The 27000-nt window shown below is 38.1% G+C and overlaps 1 protein-coding gene across 1 annotated transcript in view; it reads left to right on the top strand.

Moving 5' to 3' along the window:
• Positions 1 to 19872: 19872 nt before the first annotated feature.
• Positions 19873 to 27000, top strand: part of KCNH7 (potassium voltage-gated channel subfamily H member 7) — a 495283-nt gene continuing 488155 nt past the window's right edge. The window contains exon 1 of the mRNA XM_087435296.1: positions 19873 to 19989. Within this exon, the coding sequence (XP_087291422.1) occupies positions 19932 to 19989 (58 nt within the window). The 5' untranslated portion in view covers positions 19873 to 19931. The remainder of the gene's footprint in view (positions 19990 to 27000) is intronic.

Genomic DNA, 27000 nt, shown 5'->3' with positions numbered 1-27000 from the left:
TCGTGTTTTAAGTACCTATTATGTATTAAAATTTGGGGATATAGATAAATAGGACATAATCCATGTGCTTGGATCATTTATTGCTAGAATATTCCTAGCTTTTATGCCTAGAGTGTAGCTGTGACTACTGGTGTCCCTATGCCTCTCATGTGTGTTTTTCCCATCTGTCCTTAACAGCTCTTCAGATAGGAATTTTACAGCAGCTGCACAAAGGCATTTTAAGCTGGTACGTGTACAGCATTCTCTACTTGGACATTATAATTCTAAAGCTGTGGTAGGTTGTTGGCTGGCTAATGTTTAGCACAAAGTTGGGTTTTAATGAATTAAATTGCCCTTCCAAAGAGGTGTATTTGTTATCTGTCTCAATTGGATGTATTTGTTAACATTTATATACACAGTACCTAGCACAGTTCCTACCTAGCACATAATAGATATTAAATAATTCTAATAGAAGTAAACCAAATTGAATTGGAATAACACCTCAAGAAGCCAATTGAGTTACTGAAGGATTCATAGTTTTAGGTTTCTTTTTCTCTCACAGGCTTAAACCTTCCAGTCCCAGACTTCTGCTAATGGTGTTAGACTTCTAGATGAGGGCATTCTGATGGGAGAAGGCCTTATTTAGATAAACGATGATTCTGTTTTGTATCTTCTGCTGGGATCTATTTATTCTTGTGATTTGATCTAAATTTATATATTCACTATATAAGGATGAAGGTTTATAAAAATGCCATGCACTCTACTGAGTCCTTCATTAAATATTAAGCAGATATTAATGGAATTAAACATCGAACTGATTCCAGAAAATTAAAATAAGCAAAGTCATCATTTGGTGGCCGAAGTTTTGTGCTTTAAAGTTTATTTATACAATTACAGGAAAGACTTTGGGCAATGAAAGCTTTCAACTTTGGGAGAGAAAAAGTTGTAGTAAAGTCTCTGATATAAGAACACAAATGTTTCCCCACAGAAATGTGTACTAACTCTTGGGATTTAAATGCCAAATTTTAGTTCTGTCAAGAGCTATCAGTGAGGCATTCTCTCCAACCAGACAAAAACTGAAAGAGAATAATCTCCCCTTCATGAACCAGTAGTACTTTTCATGTCCTCTTTCCTAAAATCCAAGTGCGGGAAGGAGCCTGAAAATGAAGCTTAACCTTTTATATTTGCATACAAATGACTGTTTCATGGTTTTACATAGCAAGATGTGAGTGAAGGGAAAAAAAATTACTCTAAGACATTCTTACTTGTGTAGACTTTATTTAAGCAGCTAACATCGGTGAAAGGCTGTCAGAACTCGCAAATCTGATAGCAAGGACTGGCCACAAGCCTTAACAGGCAATGAACCGGCCAGCATATTCAATTTTAATTAAGCCTCCATGCCAGGAAAGAAGGCTTTGGGGGAAAGCAGGCTTTAGGGGTGCCATGTGTTCATGGAGTTGCTCTATATTCATGGAACCATTTGAAATAATTGCAGCTGGTGTGGGCATTTAACTGACCAATTAAAAGAATTTTATCATTTGACTCCTGCCAAACGTTTGACATAACTACAAAACGATCTTTGAATTATGCACACCATCATGGTTGTTTGTTCTCCTGGGAGGTGAGGCTTTCATCCAGAATTGCTGTCTCTTCTGAATTCAGGCCAGCTCTTCCTCTTTTAGTTTCCTGTCACAAGTAATAAATGAAAAATAAACCATTCCATTCTTCTTGCAAAAACACCAAGGACTCAGAGGTAATGTTTTTACCCCAACTCCAAACAGGCGGAGGAGGCCAATTACAGCTGTCGAAGGCAAGCTGGACTCCATTGTTGAGGAAATAAGATCTGCCTGACACTCAGTATCTGCACCTTCACAGCACCAGTTGCTATTAAATTACATTTCCCATAAAGAAATTAAAGAAAAATCGAATTGCACACCATATGTAGATCCATCTCCTTTGGTGTTATTTACATATGCCTTTGCCACAGTGACTATTAGCAGGAAACTTGTGACCCGCTCTACTACTAAGTTATAGCTGGAGGACTCTGCTACCAAGATATGGCCTTATGCCAGTAATGCCACCTTCACATATGTCAGTCTTATCAGTTACCTTAGCAACAGGGGGCCGTAGTTTCAGTGAGCCATTTCTCCTCATTCTGGAGTGCATAAGAAGGTTCTTAAAGATAATAATAAAAAACACATACAAGTTGGAAGTCCCATCACAAATATTTCTCTTCTGAGCCAAAAGTTGGTGCTATGGATAAAGAATGGAAGTGGAAAGCAATAGCTTTTCTTAATAGCACTAAAATGATTCAGAAAATTTCTTTTTTATCTATAAGGCTGTGGTTTACAGTACAATCAGGAGAGGAGGGAGAGGAAGTGTATAAAGTGGGAAGGTGCTTAAAATCAAGACTAATCTCTTCATTGTCACTATTCATCTGGCTTATTGATCTTTAATGTCTTCCAGTACATTGCTTCTTTCCCTAGGTATATTTAGATGCTATAATTCCTTCTATCTTAAAAAAAGTTATCAGGTCACCTCAAGCCTCTCTTCTGATAACGTATTACATCTCTCCTTACCTTCATCATTGTGGTTTTGGAAATCTCCACTTGCTCACTTCTCATCAATGCCTCTGTTGACTGCAACTTTCCTCATTTATCCTCAACATTCCATTAAACTGGAACATCCCCAATTCGATGCACACATTTCAGTCATCATGCTCTAATTCTCCACCCCACTAACATTTTACTACTCCTTTCTTTATTAAACACGGACCATATTCACTGCCTCATTAATATTCTTTCCTGGTTTTCCTTCAACCATGGTGGTCTCCTCTTCTTGCTGCATCAAGCCCAACCTCTTTTCTCATCACCACTGTTGGGACCTTAACGCAGGCCCTTACCACTTTTTGTCTATATCACTTCAAAACTCACCTAATTAGTATCCTTCCACTGGTTTGCTGAACTTTCAATCCTTCTTTTTCCTTGCTGCCTCTCCTATAGTTTTGTAACAACACTCATTTCTTCTCCCTTGCCTTATTAAAACCATGTAATGGTCATTAGAATAAAACCCAGACTTCTTATCATGTTCTGCATATGTTCTGGTACCTGCTTCCCAGCTTCACCTGACATTCATCTACAGACACGAAGCCATACCAAACTGTTTGCAAGTTACCTGACTGTTTCATTCTCCTCATCATACCTTACGTATTCTATTCCATCTTCTAGGAAAGTCCTTATTCCAATTTTCACCTGGCTAACCCCTACCCATATTCCATGACATATTTAAAATCTTATCTCCCTGAAAAATCAACCCAGACACCGTATGCAGACAGCCCAATGTCCCTCTTCATTGCTTTCGTTGCATTCTGTGCATGCATGCCTCTATAGTCACTTATTATACTGTTTTGCAATGGTCTGTATGATGCCACTAGACTCATCTCCTTCTAGTAATGGACTGTGTTTTTTATTGATGTATTCTTAGTATTTAGAATGGAGCTAGATACTAATCACTCGGTAGAAGAATGCAAGGAAGTAAAAGAGGAAGAAAGGGAAGGGAAGGAGGATGAAAGAAGGAAGGGAGGGACGGAGGGAAGAAGGATGGGGGTATGTGTTATTGTGCCAGCCTAGCATCCACCCATCCATTCATCCATCCTTCTGATAGTAGTTTCCTTAGGAAGCACCCTCTCCTACTCTTAGTTCATGTGATTCAGGTGGAGTTAATTCCACACTTGCATTTAAGGTTGGACATATGGATCTTGAAAATAAAAGTATTAACTTTGCCTACCAATTCTGAATGTGGAAGCTTTGAAAGCTCAAATCTTTCAGAAATAGAAAATATTTGGTGCATGTTTTCCAAAAATATGTCAGATTGGAAGTGAAATTGTATACTCCTTTAGCATACATATCACCAAAACTAAGATATCTACTAAATATCCAGCAGGTGTTATATCCCAAAAGTCTAATCTATGAATGAGCTCATTACTTTCAATGATGCATAAAGTCATTTATCTGTGCAAATGAGTCCTTGGATGCAAGTTTACATACTGTTTGTGAAAACTTACTTGAACTTTTGCCTAGAACATCTTTATGCATATCCTGTATGTTGATACTCTTTTGTTATTCATTGCAGAACAGCTATTTTTGACTCATTGTTTTTTCTTTTAATTAGTCATAAAATTCTTCCTCAGAGATGTCCCAGGAATTCTATATTTCATTTCCGTCTCCAAAGTTCTTATCCCATCATCACCTTTCTTAGTTCTTTGTGGTACTGGCTCCACAGGGAAAAGCAGGGCACACTCCACCTCTCTACACTCTCTTTACCCACCACACAGAAGTCCAAGTTGACAAAGCCAAAAGCTGTATCCAGCCCACAGATGTATTTTTCAAAAGCCAAATTGTAACGATTTGAGGATTTAACATAAAAGCTAAATTTCTAGCTTCTCTTAAAAAATAATCTCCGAAAAACCTAAAGCCCAAGTTCTTTCATGGTAACCGTTGTGGGTTGAATTGTGTCCCCCGAAAGATACATTGAAGTCCTAACTGCTGGTACTTATGAATGTGACCTCATTTGGCAGCAGAGACTTCGCAGACGTAATCAAGTTAAGATGAGGGTCAAGGTTGACCTTAACCCAATGACTGGTATCCTTTTAACAAGAGGGAAATCTGGACCCAGAGACACAGACACACAGAAAGGAGAACACCATAGAAATACACACAGATACAGGGAGAATACTATGTGGCAGAGATGGAGTGATGCCTCTACAACCAAAGAATGTCAAGGAATGCTGGCTACAAAGAGGTAAGGGAGGATTCTCCCCTAGAACCTTCAGAGAGAGCATGGCCTTGTCAACACCTTTATTTAGAACTTCTAATCTCCAGAACTGTGAGACAACATATGTCTGTTGTTTTAAGCCACTCAGTTTGTGGTACTTTGCTATGCAGTCTAGGATAATTAATACAGTAACAGTTGTCTAGAAATGAATAAAGGCTTTCCTCTTTGGACAGGGCTTGTGATCTTCAGTTACAGGCGTTAAGGATAGTCTCTGTCACCCACTATGGCTTCTGTGTCACCAAGGCCAAGTGTCAATTGCCATCTGTCATCTTACACTAAGCCAATTTCCTTTACTTGCATTGTATCTTTCGTCCCTGTAAGGCTTTGATTTTGTGATATCTTACTATTTGTTTAATAATACACTCATTTTTATTTCGTGTTGTGTATTTTCTTTAATCCAACTCTCAACAATATCATTTTGTCATTGCAGCTGCTGTTTTTGGTGTAGATGTTGACATTTTGGATATTGACATCATCTTGACAAAAAGAAAAAATAAAAAGAGAAATATCTAGGTCTTCACTTCAATATTGATATTCTCTGCTGGATAATTCTTTGTGTTGGGAATAGTCCTGAGCATTGTAAGACATTTATTGGCATCTCGAGCCTATACTCACTAGATGCCAGAGGCACCCCCTGTAGTTGTGACAGCCAAAAATGACTCCAGACACAGTCAAATGTTATGGGGGGGAGATTAAAGGGGGTGCGGGAGGAGGGGGGCCGAATGACAAAATCTCGCTCACTGAGAACCACTGTCTCAGGCTATATTTCCTATCCAGTGTCATAAAAAGAAATAAACACAGTAGCACGCTATAACAAATGTTTCAACATAATAAATGCCTCTCAGAAAATAATGCACATGGCTCAGTGATGCCAGCACACTTTTGTCTTGTCAACCTCTGTACATCTAGCTGTAAGAATTCTCCTCCTTTAGTCTGTGACAGAGCATTAGTTGCTTCCCAGTATCCCCTTGGCTATTCTGCCTTAATAAGAAGGACACTGATATTTATATGGGCACATTGCCATGCAGATAAAAAGTTTCATTCCCAAATTAAGTGTGGCCAATGAGAATATGTGAATAGACATTGGCCAATGAGATCCCAGTGGGAGTGCTATGTGAAACTTTTAGAAGGTGCCATTAGAGAAAGGGCTTACTCTTATTCAGTTCTTTTTTGCTTCCTGCTGCCCGGAATTTTAATGTAATGGTTGGGTCTCTGGCAGCCATCCTGAGACAATTCACTAAAAATAGAGGAGAAACAAACTAGAAGAAGTCTGGGGCCCTGAAACAGAGGAGCTGCCATATAATTTCAGGACTGCCTCCCTTAAGACTTCAATTCAAGAGAGAAAAACAAAATTTTATCTTATTGATATCATTCTTATTTCAGATTTCCTGCCCCATGGAACACAGTCTACTTCTAGTTAATACATAGCCCATTCAAATTCTAAGAAGCTCTCTCAAAGTTTAGTTGATGATAATTTGCACTATTTCAATATTGGCTCGTACATAGCTCTCTTTAAAGTTAACATACTGTCAAAGTGTTTTTTGTAAAATGGAAATAATAGTATATATCTTGTGAGAATATGTTTTAGATCAGAGATAATGTATATAAAGCACCTAACACACTGCCTGTGTGATGGATATGATGTTGTAATCAACATGAAGACAATTGTAACCGTTGGGATTATTATTAGATCTGGGGGGGTCTTCACGTAGCATTCTTGTTATCTAAGGAATAATTCTAATGGTCTTTACATTGTCTTCTTTGGGAGGCTAGGATACATGGCTGGGTGAAACATATATTTGACTTAACTATTTTCTTTTGTGTTATATTAAGCACAATATTAAAAACACACAAAATAATATTTTTAAAACGTTTCCTTTGGCACTAAAATGTTATATTTAGTTTTTTAAATTCAAATACGATCATTTCCTTTAAACCACTAGATCTCAAATCTGGCATCACCAGTGGTATTTTAAATCTTAGAGATGCCTGAGTACCACTTTAGAGATTCTGATTTTACTATTATGAGATGCAGCCTAAACATTGGAATACTTTTAGAGCTCTCCAGTTGATTAAAATTCACAGCAAAGTTTGAGAACCACTGCTTCAAACAATAGTCAAGACAGGTACCTTCCCTACTGTTTGCCACAGTTGTCCGAGACCAGGCCCCTGACCAGGAAGGGGTGAGCAAATGGTAGCTCTCAGTTGCCTGGTGCTAATCGAAGTTATTACAAGATTTCCATATTTTTTTCATCATATTCTTCTCTTCTGATATTCTTCTCTCTCTGTCAATCATTGGCCATTCTAAAATAGGAGAGGAATTTACTATTTAATTTAAAAAGCTGTATATGAACCCTCAGAGCAACAGTTGAAAAGGGGCGATAATCAGAATGGCTTGGTGTCAGGATGGATTTCTTTGAAATTTTTGTCCACAATTGCCTTGACTTCCATCTCATTGCTTTTCTTACCTCTAGCATTGACCTTTGTCATCACTACCCTGTTTTTCACACTAAACTGAAAAGCAGATAAGGAAACAAAGAAAAAAAATAAATTATCTTCTTTTGCATCTTGGAAACTGCCTTTTAACAAATTACCAGATGAAATGAAGCCATACAGAATGAGGGGATGATATTCTGTTTTTTAAAACCACTTGATATTTCTTAATATCCATTTTCTATGAGACATTCATTTATTAAGTCATTGCTCTATCTCCTTCAAAACTCAACTTGCTAAAAAATTACAGCTTGTAACAAGTAAAAATCCAATTCTTATACCTGGAGTTTGATTTTAAAATACACAGAAAGCATATTATCGCTTGCCCTAAGTGGATGTTATGATCTAGGATTTAAAAGGAAACATTGTATATACCCAATTGCTGATGTCAAACAGCATTTTCAAAAGTTTTTGAAGTGGTTCAGCTTTAATAACAGAAAATGGAATTTGAAAATTGAACACAAAACATTTTTATTTGAAGAGGTCAAGAGTAGTATTCCTTTAACTTAGTGGTAAATACATTTTTACCTTCTTTAGGAGAAACTCTCATGGAAAGAGCGTTAAATGAGGTTGTTTATAACTGGAAAACATCCCTGTTAACACCCTCACAGGTCAAGAATATAGAGCATTGTCAGCACCCAGAGCCCCCTCTTGTTGCTTCTCAATCCCTCTCTGTCCCTTCTACAAAAGATAACCACCAACCTGAATTTATTCATTTTTTTTGTGGTGAGGAAGATTGGCCCTGAGCTATCTGTTGCCAATCTTCCTCTTTTTGCTTGAGGAAGATGGTCCCTGAGCTAATATCTGTGCCAATCTTCCTCTACTTTATGTATGGGACGCTGCCATAGCATGGCTTGATGAGCAGTGTGTAGGTCCGCACCCAGGATCTTAACCCATGAACTCCAGGTCGCCTAAGTAGAGCACGCGAACCCAACCAGTATGCCGCTGGGCCGGCACCACCACCATCCTGAATTTTATGGTAAGTGCTTCTTTACTTTTCTTTACAGATTTACTAATTAAGCATGTATCCATAACACTAAAATTAGTTTTGTCAGATTTATGAAATTTACATATATATCTATAATTTATATAAATGTATGTAAATTTTATATAAATGAAACTATAAAATATGTGTTCTTTTGGGTCCATATTCTTGCAATCTATGTTATGTTTGTGAGAGTCATTCACATGATTTCTTCTAGTTGTAGTTTACTTAATATTAATGCTACATATTATCCTGTTGTGTTAATATGCTACAATTTATTTATCCATTTTACCTTTAATACACATTTGATTGTATTCAGTGTGAGGATATGATAAATAAGACTCCTGTGAACATTCTTGTACGTGTCTTTCAGAACATCCAATAGAGGTTGGTGTGACAGTTGAGGAGCCTGATATGCAGGGAGCTATGGAGATGATTAATATATGGGCAGCTAACAAAAACATTGCTCAGTTTATACAAGGATGAATGTCCAGGAGATTGAGAACAGCTCTATCACCTACCAATAAGAAGTCACAATTCCCTTACCCAGTTTCTGCACCTGACCTAGTTCTTAGTCCCCAAATCCATTGACTGGACTAAAAGCTGGGTCCTCATGAGGCAGGACCCAGTAACACCACGGCAAGTGTATACAGGAATGATTCTCTGAGTCCTTGCCCAAAGCAACATATATAAATTTACTCAGGTTACCATCCACTGGAAAAGAGGCATGCCCATACATTTTGAGGACTTCTGGACACAGGTTTAAAGTTGACATTGATACCCAGGGGCCTGAAGCATCATCATGGCCTGATTAGGGTAGAAGTTTATGTGGGAGCAGGTAATAAATAGTGTCCTGACCCAATCCCAGCTTACAGTGGGTCAGCTGGGTCCATAGACTTAACTGGTGATCATTCCTATGTTCGTGAGTATATAATTGTAAGGCACATCACATGGTGGTTGGCAGAACCGTAACACTGGTTCCTTTGTCTGTGGGGTAAGAGCTCTTATAAGTGGGGAATTCAAAGTGGCAGCTGCTGAAACTACCAATACCCTCCTCTGCCAAACTAATGAATGAAAACAATATCCATCCCAGAGAGAATGACAAAGATTAGTGCCACCTTTAAAGATCTAAAGGATGCAAGGATAATATCCCCATCATATACCCATTTAATTTTCCAGTCTGATCCCTACATGAATCAGACAGATCCAGGATGATACGTAGATTACCTTAAAATCGACCAATTGATAGCCTATTTACAACTGTGGAGCCATATGTAGTATCTCAGCTAGAATAGATTAACATAGTCTCAGGCGTACAGCCAATGATCTGGCAAACCCATTCTTTTTCGTTTATGGGAAAGGGGAACCAGAAATAGTTTATGTTCACATGAGATGAATAAGGTATATATTTATTATCTTGCACAAGGGCTATGTTACTTTCCTCAATCTCTGTCATAATATAGTCCAAAGGGACGTGAACCACTTGCACATTCCACATGATATTTGGTCCACTATATAAATGACATCAATTAATCAGACTAAATTAATACAAAGAGACAAATACATTGGAGGCTGTGATACAACACATGAACTTCTGCCACTTTGGATATGTGACCCAGCAGACCTTCTGATATAAGAGATACCTGTGATGAGAAAAGATGCTGTGTAGAGCTTATGGCAAGCTCCAGCAGGAGAATTACAACTAATACTCCTGGGGTTCTGGAGAAAGCAGAAAAGTATACATCTATTGAAAAATAGCCCCTGATGTGATACTGGTCTTGATAGAGATGGATTGTCTGACTAGGAGACATCAAGCAACCAGGTAGTGTATCATCTTGAGCTGAGTTCTATCAGATCCATCAAGTCATAAAATCAGGTGGACCCAGCAGCAATCCATCATAAGATGAAAGTGGTTAATTTTGAATCAGACAGAAGAAGGGCAGGGAATACACATAACCTGTATGGCCAGGTAACCTAGACCTCATGCCATATAACACTGTTGCACCAGAGCCTCTCCTTTGGTTCACATCTGTGGTCTCTAACAGGAGAGAAACGACGAGTTGGTAGGCAGAATAATGGATCCTTAAAGATATCCACATCCTAATCCTCAGATACTGTGAATGTGTTAGGTTATGCAGCATAGTGGTTGCATAGTGTCCCCTAAAAACTTCATGTCTACACAGAACCTCAAAAATGTGACCTTATATGGAAATAAAATCCTTGCATATATAATTAAGGTAAGGGTCAAGATGAGATAATATTGGCTTAGGGGGGGCCCTAAATCCAATGAAAGTATCCTTATAAGAGACAGAGAAAGACAACAGTGGCACAGAGAAGAAGGTGACGTAAAGATGAAGGCAGAGACTGAGTACTGCATCTACAAGCCAAAGGATACCAAGGATTGCCAGCAACCACCAGAAGCTAGAAGAAAAACATAGAACGATTTCTTCCTCAGATCCTCCAGAAGGACTCAACCCTGCAGACACCTTGATTTTGGACTTTTGGACTCCCAAACTGTGAGAAAATAAATTTCTGTGTTTTTAAGACACCCAGTTTGTGGTAATTTGTTATGGCAGTCCTAGAAAATTAATACACATAGCAAACAGGAATTAAGGTTGTGAATGGAATTAAGTTTGCTACGCAGCTAATCTTGAAATGGGGAGATTATCTTGAATTATTCAGGTGGGCCCAATGTCATCACAGGGATTCTTAAACGTGGAAGAGGGTGGCAGAAGATAGAGAACCAGAGAGATGGCAGGATGAGAAGGAATCTGCCTAACTGTGATGGCTGTGAAGATAGAGGAATAGGAACATGAGCCAAGGAATGCTGGTGGCCTCTGGATGCTGGAAAAGACATGGAAATGGATTCTCCTCTAGAGTTTTGAGAAGGAAACCAGCCCTGCCAATACCTTGATTTTAGCCCAGTGAGTTTCCTCATTGTCCCATCAATAATAACTGTATATGTAAATATAGGAGGGGTCCTATACCTTTGTTCATGTTGGTCCTTTTGCCTTGAGCTTGGACAGTTCCCCCTATCCAAATTTCACCCATTCTTCAAATATAATTCAAGTCCATCCTCCTCCAAAAAAGCCTTTCCTGGTCACTTTAGCTTACCAAATGTTCCCTTCTAAAATTTTCTCTAATATTAATAGTCTATATCACATAATATAATACATTCATATATTTTTGTATTATATACTGTTTAGAAATATATATGCTAAGCTTGTCTTCCCACATAAGTTTCAAGCTATATCAGTCAGAATCCCAACCAGAAACAGATGACGATGGCACACCAAGTCAGATAATTTGAGTAGAGTTTATCTACAAAGGGACTATTTACAAAGATGTGGGTATAGGCGAGGCATACGGGAGTGTGGAATAGTCTGAGTATAGTGTCAGTAAGTTAATACCATCCTTAAGCAAGAAGGCATAAGAGAGAAGAAGTAGATACCAGAACCGAGAAGGAGAGATGGTAACCTATAGTCAGCTGCCTTGAGAGGAGAAATGACCATTGGTTGAAGGAGACAGACAGCTTTTCAAGGGACTTTGCAATCAAATAAATACCTTGGTCTCACTCTGGTTGGTACTGTCACTGACAAACCCAATTAAAATCATAAGGCAAGGGAGTCCTATTAATGTAATCCATGTGGTTCATCGTCCTGGGGCAAAGAACAGGGTGGAAAATATTGGAGAATGGATTAGTAGAGGCAATCAGAATAAGGGCTTTAGCATCATTCAAAGCATTCAGAGGTCCTGGCAGAACTATAGGAATACTATATAAATATACACTTTACAAATACTTGTTAATTACATTTAGTTTAATGCAAGAAAAAGAAGCTATGTGATTGTATTAATTAAATAAACGTTTATTAAATACTTACTATGTGATAGGCCTCTTCTTCAAGTCCTGAGGATATAGTAAACACAATAAAAAGAAAACAAAACCCTGTTTCATGGAGATTGCATGTGTCATATACCAAGTATGTATGACAGAACTGTAAAATACTTTGTTATATGCCAAAGATTCACTCAGATAGATTCCAAATATCATAACCAAAACTTTCATCTAAATAGTTTATTGATTTACAAAAGATCACTTATGAGACAAAATAGATAATAGATAAACTTCTTTAAAAGTTATATGTGGAAATTTTTAAAATTTAATGCTAAAAATTGTAGTAAATTATTTGTTTAAAAATGTCATTGTTTGTATAAATCCCTATTGTGTTTTCTTCATAGTAGATGAACATGTACAGATTTAATCTGCAGATTAGAGCCCTCAAGCCTAGAGCTTAAGTGAATGCGAGTATACTTTGATACAACTAGATTCCACAGATGCGGAGGACTCTGGCTTTCAGCTCAACTCCGGCCAAACTCCAGCTTAGTGCAGCCCCGTGAATTACTTCTTTGATGAAGATCTTTTTGCTGTAAAAATTAGGCATTAAATCCCACAATTTTAATGCTCAGATAGTCTCTTCAGGTTGTTCCATGATAGGCTAATGGCTCCATCAGGAGGTGTAAAGTTTTTCAGATGTTAAACATGAGAATTGCATTTCAAAGCATTAATTTTTGATGTTCTTATGAATATGTTAGCTCCTTTTATCAAGACTGATTAACTCTCTATTTCCCTGTAAGTTTCCCCAAACCCTCTTTATCAAGGTATTCAAGGTCAGTAGATATTTATTAATCAAAATGTTCAACATTCAGAACAAAAAGACACTTAAGGACTTAGAATGAGTCTTCACCGACAGGATCTTAGGCACAGGCATTCATTATCAATTATTTTCAGACAGTCAGCCAATTATTATTATTGTACACCAACTGCATAAAAAGCATTATGTTATAAAAAGATATATAAGGTATAGAAAATATTCTTAAGAAGTTTCTAACCCAGTTCTAGAGTAAACGTGGTGGGGGAGAAGAACTGTAACTCAAGGCAAAATGCAATTCTCAGGTCCCTATACCTTAGAATTTAAGAAGATACTAACTGTACATAAATGAGAAATGCTTTAGGGGAAATAAACACTTGAGCTGATCCCTGCAGAATGAGGTTTTGTTTGTTTTTATTTGTGTTTGTCTAAGATGGGAGAAGATATTTCAGAAAGACAAAATGACACAACAGAAAAGCAGATATTGGAAAGTATGGGGGCCTTTGGTCATCCAAGTTTTTGACTTAGACCAATAAATCCGTTTGGCTTTGTCCTTTAGGAAGACACTATGAGGAAAATTTCCAAGACCACTTTCTTCCCATTGCATCTGGAGGTATTTACATTATTTGCAGCCAGAATAATTATATTTAGTTGCTTCCTCTTAAAAGTAGATCATAGGTTACAAGATCAACAGTTTGAAACAATTAAATGTAATAGATAAAGAATCTGATGAAATATGAAATGTCGGCTATTTAATCAATTTTAAAACCTTTCCCCCTCAATACTCATCAAATATTCTATTAATTCTTTTTTTTTTTTTTTTTTTTTAATTTTTTGTTTATTGCAGTAACATTGGTTTATAACATTGTAAAAATTTCAGGTGTACATCATTGTACTTCTATTTCTGCATGGACTACATCATGTTCACCACCAAAATACTAATTACAACCCATCACCACACACATGTACCGAATTATCCCTTTCACCCTCCTCCCTCCCTCCTTCCCCTCTGGTAACCACCAATCCAATCTCTGTCCCTATGTGTTTGTTTATTGTTGTTATTATCTACTACTTAATGAAGGAAATCATACGGTATTTGACCTTCTCCCTCTGACTTATTTCACTTTGCATTATACCCTCAATGTCCATCCATGTTGTCACAAATGGCTGGATTTCGTCGTTTCTTATGGCTGAGTAGTATTCCATTGTGTATATATACCACAGCTTCTTTATCCATTCGTCCCTTGATGGGCACTTAGGCTGCTTCCAAGTCTTGGCTATCATGAATAAGGCTGCAATGAACACAGGGGTGCATGTACCTTTGCAAATTGGTGTTTTCAAGTTCTTTGGATAAATACCCAACAGTGGAATAGCTGGATCATATGGTAGTTCTATCCTTGATTTTTTGAGGAATCTCCATACTGTTTTCCATAGTGGCTGCACCAGTTTGCACTCCCACCAGCAGTGTATGAGAGTTCCCTTCTCTCCACAACCTCTCCAACACATGTTGTTTCCTGTCTTGTTAATTATAGCCATTGTGACGGGCGTGAGGTGATATCTCATTGTAGTTTTGATTTGCATTTCACTGATAGTTAGTGATTTTGAACATCTTTTCATGTGTCTGTTGGCCATCTGTATATCTTCTTTGGAGAAATGTCTGTTCAGGTCTTTTGCCCATTTTTAATTGGGTTGGTTGTTTTTTGTTGTTGAGATGCATGAGTTCTTTATATATTTTGGAGATTAAGCCCTTATCAGATGTATGGTTTGCAAATATCTTCTCCCAATTGTTAGGTTGTCTTTTCGTTTTGTTGATGGTTTCCTTTGCTGTGCAGAAGATTTTTAGTTTGATGTAGTCCCATTTGTTTATTTTTTCTATTGTTTCTCTTGCCCGGTCAGATGTGGTGTTTGAAAAGATGTTGCTAAAACTGATGTGGAAGAGCGTACTGCCTATGTTTTCTTCTAGAAGTTTCACAGTTTCAGGTCTTACATTCAAGTCTTTAATCCATTTGGAGTTAATTTTTGTGTATGGTGTAAGGTAAGGGTCTACTTTCATTCTTTTGCATATGGCTATCCAGTTTTCCCAACACCATTTGTTGAAGAGACTTTCTTTTCCCCATTGTATGTTCTTGGCTCCTTTGTCGAAGATTAGCTGTCCATAGATGTGTGGGTTTATTTCTGGGCTTTCGATTCTATTCCATTGATCTGTGTGTCTGTTTTTGTGCCAGTACCATGCTGTTTTGGTTACTATAGCTTTGTAGTATATTTTGAAATCAGGGAGTGTGATACCTCCAGCTTTGTTCTTTTTTCTCAGGATTCCTTTAGCTATTCGGGGTCTTTTGTTGTTCCATATAAATTTTATGATTCTTTGTTCTATTTCTGTGAAAAATGTTGTTGGAACTTTGATAGAGATTGCATTGAATCTATAGATGGCTTTAGGAAGTATGGACATCTTAACTATGTTAATTCTTCCAATCCAAGAGCACGGAATATCTTTCCATTTCTTTGTGTCTTCTTCAATTTCTTTCAGCAATGTTTTATAGTTTTCGGTGTACAGATCTTTCACCTCTTTGGTTAAGTGTATTCCTAGGTATTTTATTCTTTTTGTTGCAATTGTAAATGGGATGGTATTCTTAATTTCTCTTTCTGCTACTTCGTTGTTAGTGTACAGAAATGCAACTGATTTTTGTATGTTGATTTTGTATCCTGCAACTTTACCATATTCGTTTATTACTTCTAAAAGTTTTCTGGTGGATTCTTTAGGGTTTTCTATATATAAAATCATGTCATCTGCAAATAGTGACAGTTTCACTTCTTCCTTTCCAATTTGGATCCCTTTATTTCTTTCTCTTGCCTGATTGCTCTGGCTAGGACTTCCAATACTATGTTAAATAGGAGTGGTGACAGTGGGCATCCTTGTCTGGTTCCTGTTCTTAGAGGGATAGCTTTCAGTTTTTCACCATTGAGGATGATATTAGCTGTGGGTTTCTCATATATGGTCTTTATTATGTTGAGGTACTTTCCTTCTATACCCATTTTATTCAGAGTTTTTATCATAAATGGATGCTGTATCTTGTCAAATGCTTTCTCTGCATCTATTGAGATGATCATGTGATTTTTATTCTTCATTTTATTAATGTGGTGTATTACGTTGATTGATTTGCGAATGTTAAACCATCCCAGCATACCTGGAATAAATCCCACTTGATCATGGTGTATAATCTTTTAACGTATTGTTGTATGCGATTTGCTAGTATTTTGTTGAGGATTTTCGCATCGATGTTCATCAGTGATATTGGCCTGTAATTTTCTTTTTGTGTTGTCCTTGTCTGGTTTTGGTATCAGGGTAATGTCAGCTTCATAGAATGAGTTAGGAGCTTCCCCCTCCTCAATTTTTGGAGGAGTTGAGAAGGTTAGGTATTAAGTCTTCTTTGAATGTTTGGTAGAATTCACCAGGGAAGCCGTCTGGTCCTGGACTTTTATTTTTGGGGAGGTTTTTGATTACTGTTTCGATCTCCTTACTGGTGATTGGTCTATTCAAATTCTCTACTTCTTCTTGATCCAGTTTTGGAAGGTTGTATGATTCTAAGAATTTATCCATTTCTTCCAGATTGTCGAATTGGTTGGCATATAGTTTTTCATAGTATTCTCTTATAATCTTTTGTATTTCTGAGGTGTCTGTTGTAACCTCTCCTCTTTCATTTCTGATTTTACTTATTTGTGCCCTCTCTCTTCTTTTCTTGGTGAGTCTAGCTAAAGGTTTGTCAATTTTGTTGATCTTTTCATAGAACCAGCTCTTGGTTTTATTAATAATTTTCTATTGTTTTTTTGGTCTCTATTTCATTTATTTCTGCTCTGATTTTTATTATTTCCCTTCTTCTACTGATTTTGGGCTTTGTTTGTTCTTCTTTTTCCAGTTCCTTTAGGTGCATTGTTAGATTGCTTATTTGAGATTTTTCTTGTTTGTTGAGATAGGCCTGTATTGCTATAAACTTCCCTCTTAGAACCGCTTTTGCTGTATCCCATAAATTCTGGCATGTCGTATTTTCATTTTCATTTGTCTCCAGGTATTTTTTGATTTCTTCTTTGATTTCTTCGTTAACCCAGTTGTTGTTCAGTAGCATTTTGTTTAATCTCCATGTATTTGTGGCTTTTCTGATTTTCTTCCTATAGTTGATTTCTAGTTTCATACCGTTGTGGTCAGAAAAAATGGTTGGTATTATTTCAATCTTCTTAAATTTATGGAGACTTGTTTTGTGGTCTAATATGTGATCAATCCTGGAGAATGTTCCATGTGCATTTGAAAAGAACGTGTATTCTTCGGATTTTGGATGGAATGCTCTGTATATATCTACTAGGTCCATCTGTTCTAGTGTGTCGTTTAAGGCCAATGTTTCCTTATTGATCTTCTGTTTGGATGATCTATCCGTTGGTGTAAGTGGAGTGTTAAAGTCCCCTACTATTATTGTGTTACTGTCTATTTCTGTTTTTATGTCTGTTAATAATTGCTTTATATATTTAGGTGCACCTACATTGGGTGCGTAGATATTTACAAGTGTTATATCCTCTTGATGGATTGTTCCCTTGATCATTATGTAATGCCCTTCTTTGTCTCGTTTTACAGTTTTTGTTTTAAAGTCTATTTTGTCTGATATGAGTACTGCTACCCCAGCTTTCTTTTCATTGCCATTTGCGTGGAGTATCTTTTACCATCCCTTCACTTTCAGTTTGTGAGTGTCTTTAGGTCTGAAGTGTGTCTCTTGTATGCAGCATATATATGGGTCTTGTTTTTTTATCCAGTCAGCCACCCTATGCCTTTTAATTGGAGCATTTAGTCCATTGACGTTTAAAGTAGCTATTGATAAGTATGTACTTACTGCCATTTTTTAACTTTTTTTTTTTTTTTCCCCTCAGTGTTTTAGTAGTCCTTCTCTGTTCCTTACTTCTTCTATACAGAATTGATGGTCACTTTAGTTTGACCTCTGTCTGAAAGCTCTACTCTTTAACTCCCCTCCTCCCTCCTTTTATGTTTTTGATATCATATCCAACTTCTTTTTTGTGCATTTGTATCCATTACGTTCTAATCGTGGAAATAGATAATTTTTCCTATTTGTGGTCTTCTCTTTTCCCCTTAAATCAGTCCCTTTAACATTTCTTGTAACACTGGTTTCTTGGTGACAAACTCCTTTAATTTTTGCTTATCTGGGAAAATTTTGATCTCTCCTTCCATTTTGAACGATAACTTTGCTGGGTAGAGTATTCTTGGCTGTAAGTTTTTTCCTTTTAGCACTTTAAATATATCGTGCCATTCTCTTCTAGCCTGTAAGGTTTCTGCTGAGAAGTCAGCTGATAGCCTTATGGGGTTTCCTTTGTATGTAACTTGACATTCTCTTGCGGCTTTTAGGATTCTCTCTTTATCTTTAATTCTGGACATTTTGATTATGATGTGTCTTGGTGTGGGCCTCTTTGGGTTTATCTTGTTTGGGGCTCTCTGTGCCTCCTGTACCTGGATGTCTGTTTCCTTCCTTAGGTTAGGGAAGTTTTCATCTATTATTTCTTGAAATAGATTCTCTGCCCCCTTGTCTCGCTCTTCTCCTTCCGGGACACCTATAACACGGATGTTAGTGCGCTTGATGTTGTCCCAGAGGTCCCTTAGACTGTCCTCACTCTTTTTAATTCTTTTCTCTTTTACCTGTTCACCTTGGGTAATTTCTTCTAGTCTTTCTTCCAGCTCACAGATCCGTTCTTCTGTATCCTCTACTCTGCTTTTGAGTCCCTCTAATGAATTTTTCATTTCCAGTATTGTATTCGTCATTTCTGATTGGTTCTTTTTTATATCTTCCATTTCTTTGTTGACATTCTCACTGAGTTCATCTATTCTTCTCCCCAGATCAGTGAGCATCCTTAACACTCTTAGTTTGAACTCTCTGTCGGGTAGGTTGCTCATTTCTGTTTCACTTAGTTCCTTTTCTGGGGTTTTGTCCTGTTCCCTTACTTGGAATGTATTCTTTTGCCTCCTCATTTTGCCTCTTTCTCTGTGCTTGTGTCTATGTATTAGGTAGGTCAGCTACGTCTCCTGCTCTTGGATAGGTGACCTTATGTAAGTGATGGCTTAGGAGGCTTCCAGTGTGCTTCCCTCAGTTCTCAATGTTCCAGGGGTGGCCCCTATGTGGGCTACGTGTGTCCTTCTATTGTGGCCTGTTAGCTCTCCCTATAGGCGCCCAGGGAGGCTGAGTTATGCTCCTGGCCAGCTGTTGTAATGCTCAGCTGCTTGTAGTTGTTGTGGGCCCTTCAGTCTCTTTATCAGGTGTGGGGAGCCCCAACACAGTTGGCTGCAAGTTCTAATACCACATCTGTGTTGCAGTATTTCTTTTAAGTGAGTAGGCCCCCAGTGTGGCAGGTTGTTAGGCTCAGGGCCTTACAATTGCTGTAAACCTCTAGCCTATTAGGTCTCTTGTCAGCTCTCTGGGGATTGCAGCTGGGTGGGGCTGCCCTTAGGCACAGGAGCACCCAATTGTTTCAGGCTTTGGAAGGTGGGGCAAACCTCCTATGTGGGTCTTTGAGAAGCACACGTCTTCTGCAGCTGACAAGCCCTGTTGCCCACAGGTCCACACACACAGTCAACACAGTCCTGCCCCATGTGAGCTCCCCGACCTCCCCAAGCGGACCCAGTCTCTCCACGGCGGGAGCCCCACACACTCCGCCACCACCCCACACTCTCCACCGGCTCCTTGTGCACACCCTGCCCCGCTCAAGTCAGCTCAGTTGCCAGGCTGCAGAGAATCCAGTCACCAATCTATGCAGGCCCACACGTTGCCTGAGGGCTTGTTGTTGGGTGGGGCCAGTCTCTAGGGTGGGCTGCCTGCCCTGGCTGAGCTGGATTAAATCGGTGCTCTAGCGGGTGGAGCAGACCCTGGGCTAGCAGGCCTCAGGGAGAACTCCAATGGCGTCTGTGTCAGCACGCTCACACCAGGCCACAACAATGGCCGCCGCCAATGTCCCAGTCCCTGGAGAGGTCTCACCCCTCACGGAGATGCACTCAGGGCCTATTAGGTGAGTCTCTTGTCACCGAAGCACTGTGCACCTTTCTTTCTGGTGATTTTAGGATGCTTTCTGGAACGGGTGAGTTTGTGTGCGGGCCCTTTAAGAGCCAGTTTTAGTTTCTTTGTGAGCCGGGTTTTCTGGGGATGCTACCCAATGCTTTAGTAGCAGCAAAGTCAGATATTATGCCGCTGGTCTCGATTGTGCTGGGTCCACAAAATGCCCACAGCGGGGGCGCTCCCCGGCTCAGGGCCCCGCGCCTCCAGGGAGGCTGCGTACCTGTGAGCTGCTCCCGGCGGCCGTGAAGCTGGCGGCTTGTGCAGGCGGCGTTTTTCCTCTCCGGAAGGCAGTCTCTGCCTCTTCCACCTCAGTTAGGATTGTCCGTTGTTGCAGGAGTTCCTCTTATCCAGTTTTCAGTTCTGTCTCAGGGGTAATTTTTCCACGAGTAGTTGTAAATTGGCTGTGTCCACGGGAGGAGGTGAGTTCAGAGTCTGCCTACGCCGCCATCTTGACTCTTCCCCCCCCAAGCAATTTTCTGACCATGAATGTTACATGGAATGTTTCTTATAAGTCAGTAGATGTGAAAAATACTGAAGGCAGAAAAATCTATCTATTAATTCTTTAAGGACTTATTTCCCCATCTTCAGACTAGAATTTTCCTCTCCTTATTTTGTGTTTCTGTAGCCATTTGTATGTGTTTCTGTGACAAATAACCACATGATATATTAATTTTAGAATTTATACCCAATTAATATTGGTTTACCTTGAAATGTTGAATTATCTAAAAACAATAAAAAGTATGTAACAGGTCACATTCATCTTTTCCCCTTAAATGCCCAAAAGCATAAAGCTAACTTTGATGCTCAGTCACAGGACCTTCATTAAGGTAAGTAATCAGTGTCATTTGCTTCCCCTTTCATTTAGATGTATATTTGTAAACTATAAAGATGTCAGGATATGTACTCACATGTAGCATATATTTTAAAACCAGTCCTCTATTTTTAATGTAGTCTTTTTAAAACACTCGAGAAAATATAAATAATAAATTGCTTAAAATTTTATTTATATTTTGAAATATATACCGGTGCATGTCAAATGTGCTAGGTACAAGCATGTCTCCCGTGAATAATTTCTGCACTTTATGAACTATTCTTTCTTAAGTAATGTAGTTAAAAGTTGGTTGAGAGTTATGACTCTACCAAATAAAATATAAAAACAAAGAGGTGGAAGCAGAGAAAACTATTTGTTAGAACACATAGCTTTGTAAAAAGTATAACTTAAATTAACTAAAATTAACTAAAATTAACTAAAATTACAGCGACATGCTGCCCATTTAGTCTCTCCCAACAACTCACTGTAGGAATTTGCAGATATGTTTTATAACTTTAATTGAATTTTTACTCACTGCCAAAATAATGACTCTTAGAGCTATACAGCTTAACAACCAAAGAGGTTTATGTACAATTACAGATGGTCAAAACATTTGCACCAGCGGATATATTATATTCTCCATTTCCCTAGTTACAGTTGTGTTTTCTGATTAGTAAATCATAGACTATACACAATCTTGTTCAGTTCATAGCATGATTGACAAAGCAGCAAAAATACTGGGCGTATCAATTGAGTCACCATTTGGTTGACCCTTGGTTAATTAACATTTGACATTGAGTTTTGGTGAGAATAGTAGGAAATCATTATGCTACTCGAGTATAACAGACAGAATGAAAGAAGATGAAACTGTTTGGAAATCACAGTCTAGGTCAGAGGTTTTTCTGTGTGTGTGTTTGTAGGTCTGTTAATGTGATTTCAACCTTAAGGTAACAGGATATATGAAACATTTGAAAGAATTTCCTCCAAATAATTTTCTATTATATCCCTCAAATGTTGCTATTACCAATTAAGTTTTTGATTTAAATATTGGAAATTTAAGTGCTTCTGAAATGTATTGGGTCACTACACATCTTATAAAAATGTGTTTGTCAGAATGTTTTCTTTTGAGAATTATGTGAGGAAGAGTATAGAATGAGGGTATTGTATAACCTGATCATGTGTATATTTTCTTGGGACCTTTGCATTTTTTGCAGAGAGGTATAAAACTCTGTGGCAGAAATTTCAGATATCAAACACACCTTGTTAAAGAATTTTTCTAGTCACCTTTCAGTCGAGGGTGGCTGTGATGCGTACATAGCTCTGCTCAAGGAGTCATAAGGGATAGTTTGGTAGGTGGGATTTCTGAAACTACGAAGACTTTTGTAATTTAAATAAAAAGGGAGGGCAGATTCAGCTGGTACGTCCTTTTCTGCCCTGTTTTTTTTTTCCTTTTTGCCCTAACTCATCTTGCTTGGAATACCGGTTAGAGGCTATTTTGCAACCATGAGGAAACAAACACGAGAAAAATAGTAAAGCATAAGATGGGATAATTCAGTGTCTCTCATGGCATATACTTGAGCTGTCCTGCCTAGGACTCCCTAACAAGGACTTTTTATGGCATAAAACTGATAGACTTCTATCTAAGTCAAGCACATTAGTATACAGTTTTCTGTTGCTTGTAGCCAAGTGCACTTCTAACAGATACACTTCCAATCACACCATGCGGAGAACTGCCTCCTCCATTACTTACTAGTCTTGTTGCAATGCCAAAGCTGATGAGATAACCTGAACTTTCCCAGGAGAATGCCAATGTTACATTGCTTAATACTGACACCGTTAGAAAGTCTTTGTAAACGTGAAGGATTCTAGAACTATCCTAAATGATTATTATGGAAACTTATTCAACATAGAAAATGCCACACATGAACAAGATAACACTCAAGGTTGTTTCTTTCATGGACTATTTAAACAATCATTTGGAGCAAAGAACTCCCATCTGTATAACATCTTTCTTCTCCTAGTTTTATTTTTAGCATGTTTCATAATGTAGTGTCTGCCAGGATAAGGTAGAAGAAACTCTATTTGGCCCATAATGGTGCATGACAAAATATCATGAAACAAAAGTAAAAAGAATTGAAAGAGGAATTTCTTGACCTGAATTCATTCTTTAGATTATGGGTGACAGCATAATGAGAAATGACAGTGAAAAATGATCTGCCAGGGGAAATGATCCAGTATGATTTGCTGCTATGTGGCATTATGCTGTGAAATAATAATTCAGATAAAAAATGGTAAGAAATTAAATCTTTAAAAATATAGTAGGAAGAATGTACATAGCAGATGAGAATTATTTCCAATGCTTAATTCTATCCAGGGCTAACAATGCTAATGACTAATTCAATGGAATACAGTTTTGTTATTTAGATTAACTCCCTGTATAAAATATATTAACAGTATTCAGCAAACTAATTTAATGCAGAAGGCTTGAAATAAAATATTAGTGTGATACAGTTTCATAATTATATTTTGTCCAACAAGAGACAGAATAGTGAGGACAAATTAGAGAAAGAGAAATGGAAATTTGTCTTTGAAAAGATTAAGTCAGTCCACACTGGATAAAAGCATCTCAAAGAATTTCAAGATCCAAAGTGCTGTAAAACATTACTAAAATGTGCTTGAATGTGCAGTATGGCTTAGAGATGCAGTGTTGGTTAAAAAGAAACATTCAAATTAGTTATCAAATTTAGAAATTTAACATATTTGGAAGAAGGAGTCTGTTTTAGAAGTTAGTAAGGGCAGGAGATTCACATGACAGTTACAAGGCTGGAAAATGAATTGAGCTGAACTCATTTTGTGACCTAAAGCAAATCTCCTCTCTATCTCGATTTCCTTAGCTGTAAAACTGAGCTGAGAGAGACACGACAGTCCTCCTTCCCTTTCCTGTCTCACTCCACGGGCAGGAGGTTCTCTTCAAAGTCAGTGCAGAGAAGATTGACGAGAAGAGGGCACTAAAAACAAACATTACTACACATGCATTTGTATGTATAAGCCCTAGATTTTACTGTTACAGTAACAACCACTTGCAACTATGATTATCTTTGATTTATAGTCAAGTACAGCTATTTCATTGCAAATATGTATATATTTTCATTTAGCAGTTTCAAGGTGGAATTGATTTTATATTGCCAACAAGTATTTTACTTTACTTATGCACATGCTATTCTTCTTTATAATGTCATTAAAATAGATGTCAGTTTGTAGTAAATTGTTTCTAGACACCTTTATAGTACCAAGTGTAAGATGTAATTGTATATCAACCTGAATGAAACATGTCTTTGCTTATTTAGAAATAGAATCTTACTGATATTTGGAAATAAGATAGCTCTTTCATGTCATGTGGGGTGGGCCAGTGTGAATTTTTGGTGGTGCTGTCTTAAATGGTTTTGGATCGTGTAGTAGTAAGGATGGCCGTCTTCCAGAAAGGTTCCACTTTCCACTATTTCTTCTTTTCTTTCCACCCCTCCTTTCCTTTCACCCTTTCTTTACTTTTCCTTTCTCCTTCCCTTTCTCTCCTTGTATTTGCCCCTACCTCTCTTCCTCCATCCCTTTCTTATTACTTCCTTTGCTTCCTCCATCTCTTCCTCCTATTTCTTCCTTTCTGTCACCTTTTCATCTTCTCTCCTTCCTATCTCCATTTCATGCTATCTTTCCTCTTTCTTTCTTACCTGTCCTGACTCAATTCCAACCATCCATCCTGCCTGCTTCTCTTCCTTCCCTTTGTGCATCCTGACTGCCTTCTATCCATCCATTCATACATTCAACCTGTATGCTGTCCTTTCTTCTTTCTTATAACAAACACTTATTGAATACTTACTATGTCCCAGATGGCATACCCAATATTAGGAATTCTGAGATAAATAATACATGATCTCCAAGGAACTGAACATGTGTCTACAAGGAAGAAGGAGAAATTTAAAACTTGTTAGTAAAATCACATACAGGACTATGAAGAAAGAGGAATGGGATGGAAAAATGAGGCTTGCGGACAATGTTCCATTTCTGTCTCCCATCCCTACTTTTAGAAACCACTTGCAGATATCTAGTGCAGCCAATAAGTGTCCCTTCACTATGATAATCTCTGGTAGATGTTATCACTACCGTTAAGAATTGCTTTCTCTGCAGATCTCAGTTCTTTCTTTCAATAGCCCATCATATTGTCATAAGAAAGTTCATTCTGAAGAGACCTTGGATTAGTCAAGCACCAGAGATGACCTACCTGGGTTTCTCAAACCTTACACTTCCCCAGGAAAGGCCTGTCTTCAGGACTGGGCTTTGGTTGGACTCTGGGGAATTGACCTCTGAGTCCTTGGAATATCCTCCCTGATAGGAGTGTTTTTGTTTGCCTGAAGCCTCAGGCTTATACTGTATCAGCTTGACATCCAGCTCTGGCAGGGCTGGAGACTGAGTAGCTGAGGTCAGTTACATGGCCCTGCATGCCTATGTGACTGATCTTCAGTAAAAACCTTGGACACCAAGTCTCAGATGAACTCTCACTTGGTTGGCAACACTTCACGTGTGGTCACATGTTGTTTCTAGGAAAATTAAGCCTGTCTCCATGTGGCTGCACTGGGAGAGACATCTGGAAGTTGCACCTGATTCTCCTGGACTTCTGCCCTGTGCCTTTTCCCTTTTCTGATTTTAATCTGTATCCTGTCACTCTAATAAACTATAACGAGTGTAAAAACTTTATGAATCCTATGAGCCCTTCTAGTGAATCACGGAGCCTGAGGGTGGTCTTGGGGACCCCTAACATGACAAGAGATACCTGCTCCCATAACTGCACTCTCTGCAGATCATACCTTGTACTATAATTATGAAATATAATGCCATTGGGAGCAACTTGGTGAAGGTGTACGGGATCACTATATTTTGTTTCTACAACGGAATGTGAATCAGCATGTACAATGATCTCAAAATAAAACTTTTTTTAAAAACAACTCATTGAACTGTACCCTTAAAATGAGTACATTTTATTTTATGTCACTTATGCCTCAAAAAAGTTGGTTATAAAATTTCTGGATTCTGACACAAATATTCTAAGAACTAGGAGAACATGCCACTACTGTCAGTGAGAGAGGAAGACTGAAAAAAGTTCTAAATTGCTTCATTATAGGATCCTGATCCCTGCCCTTCATGTAGTAGCCAGAAACATTTATACATTCCCTTGATGTTGGTTTTTGTTACAAAATCAACTTTTTATACTTTTCCACTTAGGTTTAATGTTTTCCCAAAAGGCTCCTCAATCCCTCCCACAAATACACTTTCGTAGGGCAGCCCTATCTTCTCATGAGCAGTACTCAAATATGCTGTAAAATCAGTTAGACACAAACTGGAATTCCTCCTTCAAAATAAAGACAATTTAATAAACTTAGTCAACTCAAAATATATTTATGAGTGCTTATTGAATGTTAATGTTGTACCAGGAATTGCAGAAGTTATCAAATTATTATAAAACAAGATCCATGCCTCCATGGACATTATTGTAGCGCTACTCCTTGCTAGCTATGTGATCTTGATTAAGTTTCTTAACCTCTTTGAACTTTAGTTTTCTCAACTGTAAAATACGAAAATAAGAATATTTACCTCATAAGTTATAAAAATTAAATGAGTTTCAAAGTATCCTATAACAATGCAAAGAAAGTGCCCTGATGGGTGGCAAAGAGTAATTACACATGGGCTTCAGAAAAGGAGAGTAAAACAATGAGTAAATTAGTCAGGGAATTAAAAAGATGGTGGTGAAGCCAGGTACCTGAGGGGTACTGTAGATATTAAATTAATTTGCTGTTTTTTGTATTTAACTTCAGGGGTGACTCAGGGGTCTCAAGGATTTGTGAGCTTATTTTTGAGAGGACTTGTGAGCTTGTTTTGCAGGAGAAAGAGAATGCCTTCTGGGAGGTTGCGATCATAGGATGGCCAGCTTTCAGCAGCTTTTGAAGCCCAGAAGTCAGATTGCCCAGAGGCTTATAGCAAGTGACCCCTTTGTTTCCCTGAAGCGCCTCCTGCCAAGCTCTATAAAAGCCCCCTGCTTTCTGTTCTTGGGGAGGTGGATTTGAGCAAACCCAGGCTCCTACCTGCTCATTTTGGCCAATTCGA

This window comes from Ceratotherium simum, chromosome 9 (genome assembly GCF_057802395.1).
Source record: "Ceratotherium simum simum isolate JZ-2026a chromosome 9, ASM5780239v1, whole genome shotgun sequence".
NCBI classification, from domain to species: Eukaryota; Metazoa; Chordata; class Mammalia; order Perissodactyla; family Rhinocerotidae; genus Ceratotherium; species Ceratotherium simum.
Note: the sequence above shows the minus strand (reverse complement) of the source record. Positions and strands in the feature narration are given on the sequence as shown.